The 22878-nt window shown below is 38.1% G+C and overlaps 1 protein-coding gene across 3 annotated transcripts in view; it reads left to right on the top strand.

Moving 5' to 3' along the window:
• TEX10 (testis expressed 10) overlaps window positions 1-22878 on the top strand; it is a 59891-nt gene that overhangs the window by 26012 nt on the left and 11001 nt on the right. For 2 of the 3 annotated variants that reach the window (XM_075744594.1, XM_075744595.1), the window contains exons 9-12: window positions 824-999; window positions 1226-1403; window positions 14758-14846; window positions 16055-16188. In XM_075744594.1, coding sequence (XP_075600709.1) covers window positions 824-999; window positions 1226-1403; window positions 14758-14846; window positions 16055-16188 — 577 coding nt within the window. The remainder of the gene's footprint in view (window positions 1-823; window positions 1000-1225; window positions 1404-14757; window positions 14847-16054; window positions 16189-22878) is intronic. The other variant, XM_075744596.1, reaches the window with a different exon arrangement.

Raw genomic sequence — 22878 nt, 5'->3', positions numbered from 1 at the left:
GTAATATAAAGAGAAATATAATAAAATAAAGGGAAAACAGTAGTCTTCAATCACCGAAGTTAATTTCTTCAGGGAGAAAAAAGTAAATACAGACTTTGTTTTGAACACCTTTTAAAATCTCATTTTTAATATTGCTAGGTTTTTTGTTGTTCAAATCATTGCTCCTGGTTAAGAAATGAAACTCTGCTTGAAAAACAAAAAAGGGGTTTGGATCTTGGGGTGGGGGGAAAAACTTGATTACAGTTGACATAAATAGTTGATTTACTGTAGCACTTGAACAGGGAAAGAAAGTAAACCAATGTTATCAACTCCTATTTAAAGCAACCAGTTCTGGTTTTTCATTCTGCTTTAAGATGTATCTGAATTGACAAGGAACAAGACTCTTGAATTCAGTTACACCTTTGCTGATGTCTAGTGTAAAATAGTAGCAGCTTGGTTGGGGGGGTTCAGTATAGTTCAGGGTGTAGTAATCTCCTGGCTTTTTAGCCTGACTCATAACTCATTAAATATAAATTGATAAAACTAACGATAAATAGAAAAGTTGCTTTGCCAGCATACAGTCGGTTCATGGCAATACTTTCTGAAAGAGCTGAAAATATGCAGTGGAACCCTATGGATCAAGCAAATACTTCTGATGTAACCCTAGTAGCACACTAATGTGTGACATAGTCTCAGCAATCACAGTATTGCAGTTTATTGTATTTTAATTGAAACTGACATTAAAGCAATTTAGTCAAGACAGGAAAGAGTAAGTTTGTGTGGGTTTTGTTGTTTTGTGGTTTGTTTTTTGTCTTTCCCCAACTAATTTTCCCTCTTTCTTTAGAAGTCGAAGTAAAGTTTTATCTCGTTGGTTGGCTGGCTTACCCCAGCAGCTCGCTCTGCTTGGCTTGAGAAACCCTGAGCTTTCGAATCAGCTGATTGATATCATTCATTCCGCTGCTTCTCGTTCAAACAAGGAATTACTGCAAAGTTTACAAGCCACCGCTGCTCGAATCTATGGTAAGAGTTTTACACTAGAGCATAATGGAAGTTTGCCTGCCACTTGGCAGGGAAGTTGCAACGTCTGTAAAGTCTGTGTGCGTGGGGCGGGAGCGGAGGTTGGTCCAGTGCCTTATAGTAAGGGCTGAAACGGAGTGGGATCGTTGCGGAGCGCAGCGGCGGGTTTTGTGTGTTTAAATATACCTGGCGGTGCCAGCGCGGTGATTCCGTGTCCGTGTGCCGGCAGATCCGCTAGATGGCACCCTGGTCCTGCTGCCGGCGGAGGCGCAGCGGCGGCTGGTGCAGCTGGTGTACTTCCTGCCCTGCCTGCCCGCCCGCCTGCTCGCCTGCCTCAGCCGCTGCTGCATCATGGGCAGGATCTCCTCCGACCTGGCGGCCACGCTCATCGGCATACTGCACATGAGGTACAACGCTGAACGGCCTTCTTACTTTACTGTAACGACCCAAGGGGGCGGGGGGGAAAAGTGAACGCTTATTTGTTAAGCCTGAACTCTCTTACTGGCTTGCACAAAAAAATCAGTGTAGCATGCAAGAAGAAAGGTAATGCTTCCGCCGAACTTTACTCATAGCCTTTCAGTTCAACTCAGTCTTTACACTGACTATTTTTCTCTAATGCTTGATAACAAAAATCATACCAGTTACCTGTAAGGCTGCGTGCTGTTGAGCACCCTCTACCCCAAACGTTATCATAGATGCCTTTTGTTGTGTCACTGATTGCAGCTTTCCCCTGTAAATACTTTGACCTGACACTATTTGTGATGAAAAATAACCAACCAGTGTGTATTCTCATGCCGTTCTTTCCTTCAAATTTTTAAAACTCACTTTTCCTATAATTACCACACTTGAATAGCCAAATCATAGTTGCTAGGCAAGTGTCTTGTCAGAAATTATTCATTCGCTTGGTGTTTTTGTCTGAGCTTGAAAAGGGGATAAGTGTGCCTGTGAAGTCAGGGAGGGAGGCTGCTGTTCCACCAGAGTGAGCGGAAGGCTTGCTGGGATTCCATGAGGGCGTTTTGCTTTGCTCCTGCTGCTTTTCTCCATTGCTCTATATTGTTGAACCTTAAACAAATGAGCAGGAATTAAGCTTATATGAATTATGCTTAAAATTATTTTTTTTCTTAATGCTTTTTGGAACTTAAACTTTTTTTAATTAAAGTATGACACATCATGCTGTCAAATACGAAGCTGTTCATATTAGCTGTATAACGTGAATAAGGTGGCTAACATGAAGTGATGGTGATGAAATTTATAACATCCTATATATAATGTATTGCTACTATAAAAATGAAATTCTGTCTAGTTTGGGGAAGGTGGAGCTCATTTTTTATTTAAAAAAAAAAGTTCTTTGCCATATACTAGAAATTCAGTAGCAAACTAACCAAATCAAATGCAGTCATAAGCACTGAGGTGCTTATTTTATTATTAGATCTTAACGGGAGATTTTTACAGTAATAATATAGCTGTTTTCTAAAGACTATCAGAAAGCTGCAGGTAGACTGTGGGCATTTGATCCTTTTGGCAGAAGATGCAAGAGCTAGAGGGCAATGTTCTTACCGAAAGTAGGTTACATATTGACAACAGAGAAGGAGAAGCAACTTTTCATTTTTCAAAGGTGCAGAGAAAGTCTTTGGTTCTTAATTTATGACACTTGTAACATGTTTTAAACTAAGTTGGCTTCAAATGTTGTGAATTATCTACCCAAGAAGTCAATCTGAAATAACTAGATGGGAAAGAAAAAAAAAAAAGTACTGACGTAGTTATACTTGTATTGTTAAGCCCTAACAGTGCTCTCTTCTGGAAGGTTACAAGTTTTGATGAAACTTAGACAAGAGATACTACTCCTGACTGAGTGTTGTTTTTCTTTGATAAGGCTGTTCCCACTTCATTGAGAGGATTCAGTGTTAAAACCAGGAACTTGATCAATTTTCTTTAGAAGCACATCTGAGAATAGTGCAAGTCCTTGGAAAGATTGAAACATGTCTTCTATAGACAAAGCGACTGCAACAGCATTGAAAATACTTTCTCACCTATATAGCCAACTTAAAAACTTGTAGTACAAGTTTTAAAGGGCTGATTGATGACACTTTTTTGTCAGCTGTGGCTCAACTTCTTTATATAGGTGAAATCAGTTTTGTAAAAGACTTTTTTTTTACTGTCATGATCATAGATTTTTTTTTTTTTTAAATTGTAAAAACTTCATCCTAGGATGCCTTAAAGAATTAGAGAACTAAGATGATGTCAGAAATGTTAGTGACTGATGAGGGGGATGTTAAAAAAAAAATTTAAAATTGGCAACTTAAACATGCAAAGATAGGGAGATAGCTAACAATTAATATTAACTTCTCAAGAACAGAAGAGTCTGATGTATCTTTTCCTTGAGAAAAGAAGTTGTACAGTTATGGAAACAGTAGTAGGTTTTCTAGATCTGAACTTTAGCTGGGTTTTACGAGCTTTACCACCTGTCATTGCACACAGGATACATGAACTAATTTTCCAGCTCTTATCAGAAAAAGCTGGATTGTGTCCAGTTTTGTGGCTTGCTTTTAGATGATGATGTGGACAAACTGGATTGAGTTTAAAGGAGAGCAGACAAAGAACAATGTAGTCTGTAAATTGTGATAATGGGGAATGACTGACAAATTGGCGTTGCTAGGCAAATAAGGCTGGGAAGAAGGGGGAACCATGTGCGTAAAAGGCTTCTGAAAAGGAATGGGAGAACACAGTTTTAGCAGGATTAGAAATACAGACCTTAAACGTCAGAAAAATGTTTGGTTTGAGTTCTAGCAAAATTTTCTAAAAACAGAGATACATACTAGAATAGGCTTTGTAGAAGAAAGATATCAATATACTTCACTGGAGATATTTAAAATTCGGTTGGACAAAAGTGTATCATGGATGGCAGAGGTAAAGCCTTGGAGGAAGTAGTCGGGCTGGGTAACTTCTGGTAATCATTGACAGCTCTTGTGGTGCTCGGAGTTAAACATACAAGTTTTGAAATGAATGACACTGTACCAAAATGTCTATTTCACAATTCTGTAGCACAATCTGGTTCATGGGATGCTTTTAGTAGTTTTAGATTGTGATAGTTTTGCATAGAGAAACTGATACAAATCAGTCCGTCGGGAGTCATGGTTTATGGGTAAACCCAATATTGTCAGTAGATGGCACTGTTTTTCTTCCAGTACGTTCATGTTCTATTTGCTGAAGGGGGAGTCTTTATAAATTTCTTTTCTTCTAAGCCACCTGCTTATCTGCCGTGCTTTAAATAGATTGCATTCAGTAGCGTCAGAGGCTCACTGCTGTATTGGGTAATTGTTTTTAATTTGTTTAAAAGCCTTTATTTCTGCATTATTCTTGACTGGCAGAGCATGTATGTTTTTACGTGCAGAGTGCACATGCATACCCATGTATTTTTGCCAGGGAGAAGCTACATTAAGGTGGATTTGATGAGGGTACATATGGACGATAATAAGGACTGTTGCAGTTATTCCAGGAACAATCATTATAAACTCAAGAAGCTCATAGCTTTTTTTTTTGTGTGTGTGTAAACTATAAAATTAGATGGTAAAGTATCCAGATGGCTTAAACCACAGCCCTGTGATGATATCAGGCGGTAACATTAAACTATAATTATTGCATGTTAACTTTTAGAATCTTTTGTTGATTAGAAATGAATTTTGAAGACATTCAATAGCTTTCACTTCTTATTTTTGCAATGGTGAAATGAATAGCCAGGTGGTCTGCAGGATCTGTTAAGTGAGCCACAGTGGGCTCCATGTGCTGAGAATGAAGGTGATGTTGACTGTTTCCATATATAATGGAAAGGTTTATGAGCCTGGGAGGGTGATTGTCTATACTGTTAAATTATTAGGATGGCTCCTGTCATGTTTTTGGTCTATGTTCACTAAAGCTTTACCAAGTGAGCACAGGCCAAGGACTGTTCTGAAAAGAAAGCTGAAATGCAGCCACCCCATTTTGGAAGCTGGTATGACCATGGCCAGATTTATGCTAATTGATCTCTGTGCCAACTAACAGCTGTTGCTGCTGTTGGGATCACTGGGACTGCTACAGTTGGTGAGTTTCAGGTGAAACTGAGGGACAGAAGGTGTTGTCTTGGCTTAATTTCCCTGCTGTTCTCCTCCAGTGCCTGCTTTGTGCGCACTGTACGGGACCTGAGATGTAACTGACTTCAATAAATCCAGTCAGGTAGGGTTTTGAGAGATGGAAGTGTGCCAGGGTTTTGGGGTATAAGTCTTTCTCCCCTCTCCTGTTCATACACAAACAGGTGAGGAAAGGTGCGGAGCAAAAGAATCAAACAATCTGTGACTTCAGTCTGGCAGAAATGAGAGGTTGCGGCTCCTTGGAAGGAGATCGGTTCTTTAAGTCGGCCTCTGATTTAAGCCTCCGATGAGCTTAAACTTAGAGACAAATGGAAGGGTGTGGGAGGTATTTTAGAAAGTCTTTGCATTGAAACTACTGGATAGATTTTTCTGTGGTCTTTAGGTGGTACTACTTACATTGATATATTGAGACAAACCATTCGTCTTGATGCAGTGTGCCGCATTTCTAAGAGAATTAACTTCAGTATTTATTTTTAATTCATGAGTTATTGGAATAACGGGTAAATACTCAAATATACTGCTCTGTTAATTAAAGATTAATGGTTAAAGTGTTAGGTGGGAATATGTAACGTTTGGCATGAAGTGGACCTTTGGTTTGAAATTCCAGTCTTAACTTTACCTCAGTGGTGGAGTTCTGGTGCATCTTTGAGGATGTGGATATGGACAGGTAGACAGTTCTCTTCAGGAAGTGAAGAAATTTATTAAATCATTTGATGGTCTACTAGGAATTAAGGTCATTAACTTTAGCAGTATTATAGGTAGAGCTGGAAAGAATTTTTGGTGTAATCCCTCTACACCTATTTTCTACATTTTTAGGGCAGATAGGGTACTTCAGAATGGTTTTTAAAGGACTAGTGAGACATATGCTTGTATTTTGATTTTTTGAAAAGACTGGCTTTGAGCAAATCTTTTTGTCAAATATGGAAACATATTAAATGTTGTAAACTCACCTTGTATATGGTAGATAGTCTTGTTTGTCTGACAAAAGGGAGGTCTGCTGTTCACATACCAAAATCTGTACTGTAACAGTTGCAGCGGAACACCATTTGTCGCCATTTGTTAGGCTCAATGGTTTTCTTTGCTGCTACTTAGTGACTTTGTGGTGATTGAATGGCAGATATTCTTGCAAACAGATTTCTTTTTTCCTTCCCTTTTGTATAAGGTAGGATACTTAAGATGACTAATATATATAATCTGAGTACTTACTGTGATGTATTCTGTTCTATGAAGTATGGATTAAGAAATGCAGATTATGAGATTATGATCAAATATATAAACTAGGAAGTTAGATTGCTGACTTTACGGGAAAAGTTCTCTGTCTCCTCTTAACATGTCTTGAGGTACAAATAAGGAAAACCTATTCAGTGTAATTAAATGCAATTTATTTGTGTCTTTTATGCATAATAGTTATGATTCGGTTTTAGAACTTTTTATCCATTGGAACAGTGTATCTGGAAATTATTTCACTGTAATAGAGAATTGGACAGATAATATTTCACTGCTGAGATAAAAAACAATGGAAGTTAATTTATGGCATTTGTCTCTTGAAGTAGAGTGTCCATAAATGAGATTTCCAATGGCTTCAAACAGCTGTTTCTTATTCTTATGGGGTTGAGGTCTTACAAAGAGTTGTTGTTTCTGTTCCTGTAGAAAAGGAGAAGGGTGAGGACCATATAAATAAAAGCTGAGTACTCTCTCCCAGTGAGACATAAATTGTGTAGGAGTTCCTAGTCTTCACAGGTTTGAGATGACTCTGGAGGTAACTTGCATTCTACTTGTCATAACTGTAAATGGACTTTTTCCTTAAGAAGTAGTGCCTTTAAAATACTCTGTTGCTTTCCAGACAATAATGAGGGAGCTCAGCTGGCATCTCATCAAGCAGCCAGGCATGCTTGTTGGTTCTTGCTATCCCTAGGAATCTGGTGTTCAGAAAGAAGTAGGATGGGCGTTTTAACATCTGTTTGGTATAAGGTGTAAAATTATGTCTCTCCAAATATGTTACCCAGAGATGGTATAGGCTCCTAATAGAGTTTAAAGTTTTCTATAGATATTTCCTTTGTAAGTAAATACTAGTCTTACTTTATTTAGTCATCCTAGCTATGTGATCTGCAAACTTTGACAGTATAGCTTGAGGAGGCACAGTGAGAATGCAAAATGTAGGTAGCAAAGAGCCTATATACTACTTCATTAAAGACTTATTGAATGTATTACTGTAGACAAGAAAAAGAAAAAAAACCGTTGTATTCCCCAAAAGTATTGGCAAGTTGGAGACAACCTGGAGAAGATATTATAACCCATTATTGTGAATAACAGCACTGATAGAGCAATTGAATACAGTAATTCTCATACAAATGAAATATAGAAGAGATTTCGGAACAGTATATTTTTAAAATAAGGAAGACATAAATGAAATTAAAATTTTACCAAAATAAACTAAGTTCTTATTAAAAAAGAGAGAAAAAACACTTTCAAGTCATTACAAATTGTACAATGGAAACTCGATACATCTCAGAAAATAAATCAAAAAGCATACATGTATAGGAAGGTGTAGTAATTATGAATGCGTAGCTAAGAAAAATGTGAGAATAGTAAGGTCTGTGTTCACTGTGAAGTGCTTTTTCTGGCTATATTTTCACACCCCTCAACTTAGAATCACAAATGAAGGAGGAAAATATTAAAAAGGTAACACAAATGCTTAAAGCACTATTGAAAATAAACTAAAGAGAAGAGTGTGCTTTCAGAATGCTGGTATTTCCCTGACTGGGTGCCACTGAGGATGAAGGGTAAAAGATTGATCTGTTTTCCTTGCTGCAAGATCAGAAAGGATCCATAGTTCTTGAGAATCAGATCCCGGGGTGGGTTACGGTGCATTCCTTCATCCACATCTGGTCAGCAAATTTCCTTTTCCTTGCTCACTGTTATGTAAAAGTCTAGGACCTGAGAGAGGGTGAGGGCTAAGCTTGCGTTTAAGGACATGGCCCTCTAAATTTGTCCCCAGGTGGTTGGTTGTAGTTTGATATTCCTAACCAAGGGTAAAAGAATTATGTTGCTGCACTGACATTTGTACCAGTCAGTAAATGCTGCTTGCTCATTAGTGAATGTTTCTTCTGATTTGTGCTATCGTTTATAATGCGTAAGCAGTTGTTTTCTTCAGACAACCTGTGCAACCATGGAGCAAATGAGTAGCTGACAGGCTTACTTTTAACAATGCGTAGCTCAAATTGTTGCTTTCTTAAAATAGGGTTCATATTTTTCCCCAAATCCTTGGTAATTCTTTGCAGATGTTTGTTGTATTTTGCCATATCTTCAAATGGAAACACTTGATCCTTCAAAACAGATAATGAAAGTTAAAATAAAAACCTCAAACTAACAAACCATTGCCTACTTACGGTAACCTGTTAAGAGGAAAACTCTTCACCTGCTCTCAGAATTTATGTTCAGGACCCATGCTACCTGGAGCTAAGTTGGTACGAAGGATGAGGTGAGTACAGGGTTGGAGAAGTATTCAAAGATTCAATTTTTTTTTTTTTTAAACAATTTCAGCATCAGTTTGACAGTCTTGATTTCCTGTCGCTTCAAGAAGTGGTTTGAAAACTGATGGCGCTTATCCTGGTTAACAGTGTAACACAAAACTGATTTGATTAAGCTGATGCAAGAACCTGAGTTTATACTTTATTGCAGTTGCAAGTGGTTGCATTTCAGTTGAACTGAAATTATTTTTCGTTAAAGCTAAACAGAAATAAACTATGCTAAAGCTGAGATAAATATTGGCACGTGGCTTTTTAGTGTTTTAAAAGAACACATTTTACAGTAGTGCAAGTACATTCCTACACTGGGGGAAAATGATTTATATTTTTATAAATATAAATATATTTTTGAAGGTACAACAGTCCTAGTACAGGACTTATATGTGGTTTTGTTCCTTCCAGTGTGTATCTTTATTTATACACACCCAGTTCCTGAGAATGAGAAAATGGGAATGTTTGGGATGTATTGTAACATACTTGCCAAGCTCTCCAGAACAGCTAATTCCATGATTGTTCCTTTACTTTGTACTTGACAGGTGTTTTTGCACGCAAGTACCATTTTAAATGGTTGTCACACGGCACTGCTACTAGTTATGGGGCTAGGTATCTATATAAAGCATGAGACTTTCATAACAATTCTGAGAGGAGGCTGGCTAGAAGACATATCTGTATGGTGTAGTCCCAGTGTGCTTTTATTCATGAGAGCAGTGTTTCTGGGTTCAGACAGTGACCCCTGAGCAGTGTGCTGAAGAATTTGAAAGGGATTGACTTACACTGATGCATCCTTCTCTGGAGCTATCTGTGGAAGCCTCCTGCTCCTGATGAGTGCTGATCAGTAGCTGAACAGTTTTGTCTTGATAGATAAGCTCTCTGGGCTATTAGATTCACTTTGTTAAGAGGTTATAGATGACACAGGTCATAAAAATAGGAAACTGAACGAAAGAAGAAACCTTTTCTTTACCCTCTTTCTCTGCATCAGTAAAGACTTTTCAATGCAGTGTCTCATCGTAGTGGAAGTGTCGCAAGTACTAAGGGATATTGTCCCACACCTCTGTGGTCCTGAGTTGTGTTGGAAAACTCGGCCCTTCATGCAGTGGAAAAAACTTCATCATCATGCTTGGTCGCAGTGTGATTATTTTGGCTATTATGGAAGAACAACTTTTCTCTTTCTCATATTTCCAAGGCCTTAACTGAACTCCTGGGTAGGCAGAAACAGTGGTTCAGCTGTATCCTGATGAGCTGCAGAACCATTGCACGTACATCTGAAAGGTGATGATATATCATTTTTCAGACTGTAGGTAGATGAACTGACTGAATAGATTTGGCAAGAAAAAAAAAAGAGAGCGTAGACTTGACTAGCTGCATGCTTCTATACTAAGTACTTTGGCATACTAAATAACATGAATGTTGTTAGCAGACTTTGTCATCTCTCTTTCTGGGTTTTCCTGAATAGGACGAACAGCACAGGTGCCAGGACAGATCTTGTGAACTTCCAGTGGTGTCTGTCTTCCACTGTTTGAGCTGATCAGCTAGTTCTACCCACCATTTACTACCTTTATACAAATTATCTCTTGGTGTAAGGACCTTCCTTCTTACATGTGGCTTCTTTGTTTTCTGGAGGCACTGGTGGTCTGCTGGGTGTACAGAATCTTTGGGAAGTTTTCTGATTCTGATGTGTTTGAAAGACGCTATATTAGTAGTATCTCAGTGGTTAAAGCACTTGCCAGAAGACGCAGAAAATCTGGATTCACTACCTTCATCTGAAGGGGAGGTTGATTTCCTGTTTTCTAACACAGTGACTTAGTCATTGAACTATTTTGAGGCGGTGTACTTAATTTAATAATATACAAATAAATTCTATTAATTTTATTAATTTTTCACTGAGTTGAGGCCTGGAATGCAGTTAGGTTTTTTCAGGAAATGAGTGAATCAGCTGGTGGCTGTGCCTATGAATATTTACATGTTCTGTGTGGAACAGAAGTATCAGTGGGAGAAATAGAGGGGAAACTCCTTTTAGAATGATTTTGTAACCTAGAATTAACGAAACAATTGTGGGAGGCCTTGGTTTGAATCTGTGATCAATGATTGATAAAATAATTTTAATATGGGATCACCTGCTACAGTCTAAGTTAAGTTAGTTTTCTCAGGCTGTTCGCTCGCAAATGTTTAAATAATTCTGTAAAGCTGCAGGAACACCCTGTGCTAGAATATTCTCCGTTATGGTGGTGGAAGCACTTTCCTGGAAGGTGGAAGATTTGGATTTTAGTTTCCTTGAACAGAAACCTCAGACCCTTGAGTTCTGTAACCCTCGCTTTTATGAACAAAAGGGTGATAGTGTCAATGCCTCAAAAGAACTGCGAATCTTGCATTTGCTTTTCCTTGTTTTACTTTAAAATACTTGAAGACCGAACTCAGGGGTTTTTGAGATTCATTATGTTTTTCAATTCTATCGCTGAACAACAACAAAAAAGCCAAAAACCCCAACCCAAATTCTAAGCAAAATTTGCTGTGCTTGATAGGTGCACAGTCTGAGTTGCTGTCTGAGTTGGAATTTGAGCAGTTTGTTTTACGGGACGACAAGTGGAAGGATAATTTCTAAAATGATTGCAGCAAGATTTATCAGAGTTCTTCTACCAGAGACCTCTAAATTACCCAAAGACTCCTTATGACTACATAAGTCAAACCCAGCACCTTAAACCTGAACCAGAAATCAACTGGTAGCTAGTTCAGGTCAGGAAGCACAAAGATAAGAGTCTGTAGTTGAAAGAGAACCACTTCTGCACAAGCTGCAGTTGTTTTATTTTGCAACTGTGTGATGTAGCCCAACCTGAAGGTTAACAACGTGAAGAAAAGTAGCGAGATCTGTCTGGAGTTAAAAAGTAGCAGTGAGTGATAAAAGGAATACATTGCACAGTTGCTGTAACTGAGAAATATTTGCTATGCTAATGCCAAGGGAAGCAGCGATTTTTAAGTTAATTAGATTCAGCTTTTCTTTTAATCCTATTTGGTGTACAGAGCAGGTTACCTAAAGGTGCAATTCTAAACCTCAGCAGAGAGGTTCTCATGGAGAGCAGGTAACCTTATGGAAATTACAACACATAATTCATCATAGTTAATGCGGGTTTGGACTAGCTGACTGGAAGAGGTCTCACTCATATGCAGTTTGATAATGGGTTCCCATTGTCAGTAAAAATTTATTCAAAAAAGGGAGATTATGATAAACTTACTGCCTCTCTTCCACCTATAAATCAGATTTTGAGTTAAATGTCTACCATGTAATTTACAAGCATCTTGAAAACATATTTTTAAAAGTGCATGTGGTTCTTAATTATGCATGGTGGTGTTAATAATATATTAAACTAAGATCTTTGCAATAATTTGAAATGTATTTGTAGTATACCAACATCTTTTCTAGAATTAAATTTCTCTTGTTCTGCATTCTTATTTCCGATTTCCTTGACTGCAAACCTCAAAATTGAGCAGCTTTAACTGCATTATAGAATGTGGGTTCTGAGTTAGGTGAGGCATTGATAACTGGCTAGACTTGTATTTAAACAAACTTTTTCTAGGCTGTAATACTGTTCTGGTTGTATTTGAAATATTAGAAAGACATTTCTTTTGGTCTTAATTTTTTATGGTATATCTGTGAGAACTTTATCTAGTCTTTGATTACATGTTCTTGGGTTATTTTTTTCCATCCTCCATTGTGTGCTGAGTGATCATGCTCACTGGAGGAATGTTTACATAATGTTATGCTTTGTCCCCGTTTCAGTAGAAGGCTCCATGTTTTGTCTGTTGTATTATGTCGCATTTGGAAAACAAAGGGATTCCCCTGCCCATGGGATTTTGTGTTGTGCTCAAGTATTTTCACAGCTGTAGGAGATGAGGAGGTGATATTTTTCCCAACTTACAGGTGAGGAATTGAGGCAAGGAAAAGGTGAAACATCAAGTACCTTCTAACTAGGAATTCAGCATGAAACATTTAGGAACTGATTTTTCAGAATATTCAGCGTTTTCTATCTTGAAAACAAAGGATTGACTTCAATTTCACTGTAAGTGCAAGTGGAGCAGTAGAGATCAGGTGGGTCTATGTGCTGCTCTTGAAGACATTTGAAGCTGTTTCTCTCCACAGCTGTTACTGCCCTTTTAGACTTTTACTCACTCTTGAACTGGTGCAGGGCTAGTGATAACTAGCAGAAAGAAGAGAGAAGCCTCCACTATGAATAATGTGGGGTTTTTTCTATTCTAAAAGTGAATTAGTACCTCATCTGATGATACTCAGAGAAGTGTGTTACCATTGACTTCCCATCCTCCAATTTTAAAAAGTATTTATCTAGCATCTCATAGAACCTTTGCAGTAGATAGGAGGGTGATCTTCCCCTATGTCGATCAGGACACGGGCTTCATTCTCTCTTCTGGTATATAGATCTAATTCTTGTGCGAATATTCACCTTATGTAGAATCTCTAGGGAAATAGGTTGTGAGACGTCTTGCTGATTTAGTTGAGTGTGAAATCTCTTTGATGCTGTAATGAATCGGACTGAGACCCTCCTTGGAAAGAGGGAAGAAATTCTCCCTTCTCCTGGGAGAAGACCACTGGCCATGGTGAAGGGGTTTGTCTCTGGAGAACTGAGTGTTGGCAGCCTTATGAAGGGAGAAAGATTAAGAAAAGGAAGCAGCAAGCCAGGCCTCAGAGGAGGACCGAAGGCCTCCTAGGAACTGGCATTTGCCATTAAGGTTATAATGTGAAGTGCGAGCTTGATTTAATAAAGCCTTTCTTTGTTCTTTCTCACCTACCTGTGATTTTTCTCCCCCCCCCCTTCCCTAGAATTAATTATCCTACATAGTAGTCTGATTAAATCCTGAATTTTTTCTTTAATTTAAAGAAATTCTGAACCCCCCTTTTTTTTAAATTTCTTATTGAGTGGCTCCAGACACATGCATATCGTAGCTGTCATTTTTGTGGATGCTGAAATATTGTGAATGGATTTTCATGGGGTGGCAAAATGTACGTGTGTGGCACAAAGTTATTTCAAATTTCGTATTTTTGCTCCCAAAACATAGAGCTGTAAAAAATTCCTGTAAAACCAGCTTTCCAGAATTTTGCTACCCATAGCTAAGCCTTTTTGGCTGTTAACGGAGAGAAATTAGGAAAAAAGTGATCCGAGGCAGATAGTTGGCTTTGAAAATTGCGTTTGGAAGCTCTGAAATTTTGCAAGATTGTAAGAGCAGAAAGCAGCAATCTCTTACAGCAAAGATCCATGGTCCACAGCACAAGTGCCAAGAGCAGCATACAAGTAAATTTGAATAATATGCATTTTGCATATTGTGATGTAGGTCTGAGCTGCAGCCTTTTGAGGAAAGCATGGGTGAGATGTATTTGCTTCTGGCTTTCTCCTGGTTCTGTACCAGTACACTGGGATGATGCTACCATTAGGTGGTCAGTGGTGTCTCAATTTGCTCTGAGTTTCCACAAGCATGTATGGTTTCTAATTTGAAAAAAGTAGGCTGGCGTGCCACTTCTTACAGATCACCCCTAACAAGGGAAGTTTCGGGTGGCTTTGATAGCGGGTTTGCTCCCCTCTTTGCATATTGCTCCTTTATACGTTCTAAATCTCAAAGCAAGTTTTTAATTTAGTTCTGTGTTCAATAGCTTAAAATAGATGCTGAAACTGCTTTTAAATGGGATCTATTGTTAATGTAAAGAGCTATATTAAAACTAGTGGATATAATGAAAAATCTAGCCCAGCTTTGTAATATAATGACTTTTACCAAGTAAGGGAGGTAAAACTACTTTCATTTACTGTGTGTTAGCTGTCGTCACTATATTAAAGGTTATACCAGTATTTATGAAAAGTTGCTATCTCAGTAATTTAATCAACTTAACAACCTAAGCCCATGTAGGGGTACAAAGTTCAATATTGCTTGTCTTGAAAAGAACAAGTTCTGGGTTTGAAGCTATTTAAAATGCTATTCTAACAGCAGCAGTTACAGACAGGAATGCTAAAATTAACAATTTAGTCATGCTAATTGATTGTATTGTGCAGGTAGGTTGTGAATTCTTAATTATATGGTTTTTTAATAAACTATCTGCTATTGGTTTTGTGTAGATCATCCTTTGCAGGCTGGAAGTGCCAAGTGCAGGATAATTCAGTGAATGATGTGGACTATTTCAGCTTCTTGTTTTCAACCCTTATAGGTAATCCATGTGAATGTCATAATTCAGAATTAACAAAATGAAAATTGTTTTGATAGTCAATTGCTGGATTTAATTTAGAATAAATGGTGCAGTAAGTACTTCCTGAAAGTAATTCTAATCTTGTTACATACTTTTTGATAGGAAACTCCCTTTTTTTTCTCTTCATTTGATTTTTGATGCCCTGTTTTTACACTGTGTTTTGCCATTTAGGCTGAATATTTGCATACTTTTTTTTCATTCTAGCAACTTTCTTTTGAAAGTATGAGGAAAACCTAAATTCGGCATATGACTTGAAAAAAAATTTTTTTTCTAGATTTAAATAAATGCCTTTCATTGGCTCGTAACAATATAAATGAGTGCCTATGGGATTTCCTGTGGACCTGCTTATGCTATTAAAAACATTCCATCAGAATAAAGTAATCAAAGTACATTGAAGTGAGCTGCCCACGGTCAGCATGTGAGCAGAATTATTTCTGCTACTATATTCTTACTCGGATAAAAATAGCTGTATTCTGGGGTGATGCAACTTTGGGAAATTACAGTGGTTAAAATGGTATAATATTACTGAGAAATATCTTTCAGTAACTTGTCCTGTGGTAAAAAGAAAGTGTCTTTTCTTCATCACCTCAGTCATTCATAATGTTCAACTACTTTGCTTTCAAAAATTACCTTTTTTATTTTTTCCTAAAACAGTGAAGAGAGCGCTGTACTGATAAATGAAAAAACGAAAGCAAAACCAAAGTGACTGTTTTGGAGCAGTAGTCCTGTTTTACTAAAACATCCAATACCTAGCTAGAAATAATTAGCCAAATTATTTTTTTTTTTTAAACCTTGAGTTTATGTTAGAAGGTTACTGAGTTATTGTGAACGCATAGTGAACTGTCTTGCATTATACCTGGGTCATTGTATTTTTTTAAAAGATATATACGTTCAGAATAGCAGCATAACAATGGCCTCCTACAGGGTTTTTTTTAATACCACATTATAGTTTAAATGGGTATGCCATTGATTTTCCAAACATTTTTGTTTTCTTTCAGAAGCCAGAATTTGTGTTTTGATATACTTAATTTACAATACCAAGCAAGAGCTTTTAACAAAAAAAAAAAGTTAGAGACAATTTAAAAGACAGTTTTTGTCAATGATGTTTTTGAAGTAGAACAGTGCTTGGCTTGTTTTGTGATACTGTTGTACTGCTTCTTTTTCTCTAGGGTTTTCAAGAGAGGAGTTGACTAGTCTCCAGGGCATTAGAGGAAAACCACACATTAGCCAGACACAGCTTTCACCTGTCCGTCTTTACCTAACTGATCTGGACCAGTTTTTACACCACTGGGCTGTGACAGAGGTAATACATCAACACTAATTCTGAATGACAGCACACAAACTCTGAGTGCTCTCCATCCTTTTTCTGCAGATGCCTAAATCTTCTTGTGAGCTGAGTTGTAAAAAGAATGAAAAATATAATGGCTGTCGAACAGCCGATGTTTTTCTATAGCCATTAGATAATATTTTGAAGAAAGTGGCTTTAAAAGGTGAATGTTCAGACATACGGTATGCAAAACAATGCTCTTGTTAAAAATGGGTAGAAGCCTTGGTGGAAAATAAGATTGAGACCAGCAAAATGTTTTGGCTTTCAAAAATAATTGTAAAAATACTAATTATGAAGAGTTTTCTTTGAGAGTAAATTCTACTGTTAATTAAAAAGCACTTGCATTACATGAGATTTTAAACTTTGAAGTAATATTAAGTTGGCATTGGTGGTTATTTAGGAAAAACTTCTGATATTAATCAAAATTTACTGGGATTAGAAATTCACTGTGAATTCAATTCCTGCTTGTAAGATCATAAGTACTGAAAGCTTAATTTTATTGCTGGTTCTAAAGGGATCCGAGCCACCAGATTTTATTCAGAACAGGTGCATTAGTCTTCATTCTGGCTCAACTCTTTATTGCTTAGCCCACCATAAACCACTTGAAGGTGTGAAAACATGTTTTAATGACATGCCAAATTGACAGTATTTATGAAATCTCATGATTACAGAAAGAGTGTAAAAAGTTTTTAGTTGTATGATTTACTCTGGGTTTTTGTGGCAGTCAAAAAAGCAGTATTAGTAGATTTTTCTAATTCATAAAGTTTAAGTGATAATCTACTGAAACTAATGATGGTCTGAGGCATATATTGCATGTATGCTATTATGTATTGACAAGTATTTTAAGCAAAGTTGTTTGGTACCATGACTGACACACATGTTTAGATGCCCTGCCTTCAGTTGGTTGGCCTGTGAAGCAGTTACACTTTCTAATTTGTTCTGCTTTGTGTCTTCTGGGCAGTAACAAAGCGTTTTCTCACCAAACCTCCTTTCTGCAGTATTGAAAGACTAGAATGCTTTCTCTCCCTGTCCAGTAGAGAACCGTTCCTCTGTGGATGCACCAGGGGGATTACTTTTTTCTCAAAGAGTTAGCATAATCTCATACAACATCTGAAGGTTTTATAGATACTTTACCAGTTTCTGAAAATGCCACCTTTTGTGTCTTCTCCTTCCTCTTTTTGCTTCTTTTCCACAAATCTGTCAAAGTTGGTTGGGAAACCACACAATAGAACTGTTTTCACTTAGGGATAGTGAAGTAGTTTAATTGCAGATAGCTTGCTTGTGCCTTTGGTTCCTGGTTGCAAGTTTGATTTACTTCTCCTGTCACAGTCTTCTCAGTGTTTTGGTACCATCAAAGAGAGTCAGTATTTTCAGAAACTTGAGACTTTTGTTAAAGTACCCTTTCTTGGGAAAGATACAAGGTGCTTTCTCAGGTTCTTAGAAGTAGATGGCAGTCACTAAGCAAAGAGCTGGATGTCCTTGGTTAGTTATAAAAGAGGATTTGGGCATCCTATGGAGCATTGCATTACTTCTGCAGTTATGTATCAGCCTGAAGTCTTTTCTGGAGACTAAGTTTGAAAGAGACAATAGGAACAAAAGTCCCACGCATCAAAAATCTGTGTGTGAAGAGCGATGAGACCTTCAAGACCCACCTCATTTTGTAGACTCTTAAGCAAAGGGAGTTCTGGACTGCCACTTACAACTCTGACATCAAGAAGGAGATGGGAGGCTTTTTCTCATAAGCATGTTCATGATTGTGGAGAGAAAATTTCTAGTGAACTGGGTTCTATCAGATACACCTGGAGTGTGATCAGGAATAGTCAGCAAGGATTTATGAAGGGCAAATTGTGTTCAACCAACCTGTTAGGCCTCAGCAACAAGGTAACTAGCTTGATGGGTGAGGGGAGAGGTGGATTGAAAACTGCCTGAGTGGCCAGGCCAGAGGGTTGTGATCAGTGGTGCACAGTCCAGCTGGAGGCAAGTCACTGGTGGTGTATTCCAGAAATTGGTACTAGGGCCAGTACTTTCTAACCTTCATTAATGGCCTGGACTATAAGACCGAGCACACCCTCAGCAAGTTTGCAGATGTTACAAAACTGGGAAGATTGGGTGATAGATCAGATGGTTGTGCTGCCATTCAGAGGGATTTAGACAGGCTGGAGAACTGGGTGGAGAAGGAACCTCATGAAGCTCAGTAAAGGAAAACACAGATTCCTGCACTTACGGAGGAATAACCCCAGGCACCAGTAAATGCTGGAGGCTGACCAGCAGGAAAGCAGCTCTGCAGAGAACAACCTTGACGTTCTGGTGGACACCAAGCTGACCACGAGCGAGCAATGCACCCTCAGGCAGAAAAAGCCCAACAGCGTTCTGGGCTGCATGAGGAGAAGTGTTACCAGCAGGTTGAGAGAGGTAATCCTCTACTTGGCACCAGTGAGATCGCATCTAAAGTACTTTGTCCAGTTTTGAGCTCCCCAGGACAAGAAACACATCCATGGAGCATCTTTCATATGAGGTGCTGCTGAGAGAGCTGGGAATGTTCAGCCCAGACAAGAGAAGGTTCAGGGGGGATCTTATCAATATGTATATATATCTGATGGGAGGGAACAAAGAGGATGGAGCCAGGCTCTTCTCAGTCGTGCTCAGTGACAGGACAAGAGGGCGCAAATTAAAGCGCATGAAGTTCCATCTAAACACAGGAGAACTTTCTTTACAGTGAGAGTGGTCAAACACTGCAATAAGTAGCCCAGAGAAGTTAGGGAGTTCCCATCTGTGGACATACTCAAAACCTGGCTGGACATAGTGCTGGGTGACCTGCTCTAGCTGACCCCAGTTGAGCAGGCATGTTGGACTAGATAGAGGAACTTGAGGTGTCCCTTCCAACTTCAATAATTCTGTGATTTTTTGAAAACCTCTCCTCTTGAAAAAACAGAACTTTTGTTTTGCCATTGACAAATCTCTTTATTGGTTTTGGGTTTAGAGCATAATGAGATTGCCAGTAGGGGGAGATTTTATTTTTTGTTTGGTAGGTTGTTACGCTTATGTATGATCTGGAAGTCAAACCGCTCACATTAAATGCTTGCCGAAAGGACTGGTAGTATTCCAATGCTGTTTGGGGTATTCCCCACAGAATTGCTTTTTTTTTTTCCCCCATGGAATCAGCAGACAGAAAAGTAGGGGCACCTCTTCAGTAGCCTTCTTTTCTGCTACAGAAAAATTAAGATATTCTTTCTTTTGCCTCTGATCTAGTAATAATGGTATCTGGGATACACGGTTTCTGTTGCAAATCCCTTTGTTTTTACAAAGGAAAGAGATCAATATTAAGGCAACCACTTCCTTTTATGAACCACAGCATTCCATTAATTTTTCACTTGGCTGATTTTGATTTTAGATGCGATCATAGATATTGTAAGTGATATATAAACAAAGCTATGCTGAACTTACAACTTTAAAAAATGGGATGTTAGGCTTTTAGATGACTGTTTTCTCTGTGTTTAAATATCTATATACAGTGCTATGTTCATTAATTTTTAGGGGTTTTCTCTTTTCCTTGTTGAGTACCATCCTCTAACCTCAAACATGTTGACCCATATTCTACTTCATGTTCAATTTGTAAAGAAAACGTTCTGGGGACTGTGGCCCATAAAAACTTTGGGGTTTGGAGGCTGGACCATTTAAAAAAAAAATAAAAATAATCCTGTTTTGGGAAAAACCTTTTAGTTCAAGATTTGCCAAAAGTTGTACAGGAATACTTTTTGTAGAGCAAGTAGTTTGCCCCAGGTCTTGAACAAGCTACTCTCCTAAAAAGAAAATAAACCAAAGAGCAACAAAACCACTCAAACCCAGAGCTGCAGCCTCTGGGGAGAAGAAAACTGCCAGCAAATCATGAGACTCTTCTAGGATGTCTTGAAAGACAATGTGTACAATGGCTCTATGTCCATTGAGTTTGATGGAGGTAGGTTTGGAGATCGCTTTCTTCCAAGTGGCCATAGTTCAAGGTGTGACGCAATTTCCAAATCAAAATATTTTTAGCTGTGACAGAATATGATATTTAAGTAAAGTGCTGCAGGAATTAATAAAACCCAGCTTGAATTAGTCACCCTTTTGGTGGAACCGAATAGAGCAGCCCAGCTTCTGAATGCTGAATCTTTCATGCTTTCCTTTACTGAATAAACAAGTTTATGGTGATGCAGTAATGTTAAGCAAAATATTCGTAGTAATTTAAAATACCTAGTAAGTGAGAACAGCCCTTCATTGGCTGCAGAGCAGACAGCGTTCAGGCCTCTACTGTATGTTGAGAATTGTTCGTTTAGAAGAGTTCTGATTGTGTAGTTGTAACTCAGAGTTTCCTCATAATGGAAAAATATTTTCTTGTAGATGAAAATAAATAAGGAAGTGATGGAATTAGGATATGACAGCTTGGTTTCCTATGAATAAGTAAGACTAGCGATCAGCTTGTTATTAGTCCATCCATCCATCTCTTTCTTTTTTTCCACCACTAGTTTTGTCTAAACCATTAGCTAGCTTCTGGCTCTCTGCTAAAAGAATAAAATTGCAAATACCGATTGCCCCAAGTTTTATGAAAACAGGTGGAAGAGAAAAAAGACTCTAGACTAGCACAAGGCAGTTCGTAACTTGGATTCCTGCATCTCGCTTGGCAGCGGCCAACTGGCCAGCCTGCGTGTGCATCACTGGACCAGGCGGAGCAGGTGCTGTCGGGGGGGTGTCGGGGTGTTGTGAGGCAGGAGCAGTGGGGGTTACAGTGCTGAAGGAATGGAAGGGGAGGGGATGAAGGGTCGCAGGCGTGAATCTGTAGGAGGCCACGGCTTGTTGGCTTTATTGCTTGCTGCTCGACTTCATTTTCAAAGCCAGAGGAAGGCAGTCCCAGGTTTCTGTCACTAGCTAGCTGTACTGTGCACTGAGCGGTATGTATTTCTAATGGTAATGAACTGGTAATACACTGTGTAATGTATACATACCAGAGATGCAGAAGGAGGAAAGATGTGCCTCTGGAGAAAGAGCAAGGAAAGGAAAAGAATAACTTGAGGCATTTTCATGTGGCAGTTTGGTCTTGGATTGTGTTATATTATAAACCAGTGCACTTGGTAGCATGTGGCTAAGTGTAATTGGTGGAAAGACCTAACAAATGCACTTCTGATAGGAGTTAATGCTTTGAAGTGGTTTATAACAATAACTGTTTTTGAGATGGATACTGTTTGTAGCATTTTTTTGTCTAGACAGCGATAATTGGTATAGTGGAAATCTGAAGCCATGTTATTTTTTTGTGGAAGCTTTTAGGTAATGGTGATTTTCACTTAAGGAGCAATGCTTAACAAAAGCATCCCTTTAAATGCCATTTTACGTAGCTGTAACGGTTAATCTTCATATTTTGCTGAAAGAGATGTTACATGTGAAAACCTTGGTTCCTTTTCCGGAGCAACTTCTACTTCAAATGACTTCTGCCTTATTAAAGCCAATTATTTAAAATCATACCCCTGCAGCTGAAATAGACAGGGCTCCAGAATAAATGGTTGCAGCCTAAGGGAAGAGGCTTCAGTCTTCCTTCATTTTAACTGTGCCTATAGTGTTTGTCGGTAACATTGTTCACTCCCCTGTAATTGAATTGCTCTGCTAGTATCAAATGAAATAGTGCCAACAGGAATGAACAGTGTAACAAGGTAACCATGTATACATGATAATTTCTGTTGGTGTAATATTTGATGTTTCTGACACTTCAACGTTTTAGAGGGGGAAAAGCAAAAGATAATTCTGCTTGAAGTTGCGATTCTAGAGTTATATTGAGTACATAACTGACTCGAAGATTTAAAACACTAAACAAGATGCTTAAAACATTTAAGAGCAAACACTAGAGAAGATCAGCTGCTTTTAAAAGCAGTCTTGAATTTGAAAACCTTGGGATGCATATAATGTGGTATGCTAATGTGTGTCAAAAACAGAGAAGTCTTATAAGTCAAATAGTTGGGAGGGCTGTATCTGCACTGATATGCTATGGAAAATTATGACAAATCGTTAAAGATAGCAAGGCAATGCATGTAAATTTAAAGTCCTGTAAGGGTGTTTGTCTTCAAAAGTAAATGGTAGTGTTGCAGTGTTGAAGCTTAAGTTCAGGCAGAGATTCAAACTTCAAAAACCCACTAAATTTTTAAAATGAAGATTTTTGAGTTGAAGCTCCTGTAAGATTTCAACTTGCGGTCTTTATTGAGATTTCCAGATTAGAGTTACATTGGGGACAAAAAGCAGCTAAGGATAAATAGTATCCCTTCTGAACTAGAAATATGCTATAATTTTTACCCTCTTTCAGGAGGATAAAAAAATTCTTTATAAGGCCATTCGTGTTTTGTAAAAACTACATCATATGCAAGTTTAATGGTTAGAAATGAAAATAATGTTTTATTTTTCTTGAAAAGTAATGCAAATTCCAAAGGAACAAAAGAGAAATTATATAAATAAATATAATGCCTCCTAAAATTAACAAAGCTCTTTCCAAAGATCTCTTCCATAATTTTCTTAAGATATAAAACTTAAAACCTAAAAATCCCAAACCAAACAAACAGAAAAACCCCATCCAGTAAAACCCAAACACCAAAACGCAACCCCCCACAAAAACCCTAACTTGATCTTAGGGCCAGTGCTCCATTGTGCCTG

This window comes from Balearica regulorum, chromosome 2 (genome assembly GCF_011004875.1).
Source record: "Balearica regulorum gibbericeps isolate bBalReg1 chromosome 2, bBalReg1.pri, whole genome shotgun sequence".
Taxonomy (NCBI): domain Eukaryota; kingdom Metazoa; phylum Chordata; class Aves; order Gruiformes; family Gruidae; genus Balearica; species Balearica regulorum.
Note: the sequence above shows the minus strand (reverse complement) of the source record. Positions and strands in the feature narration are given on the sequence as shown.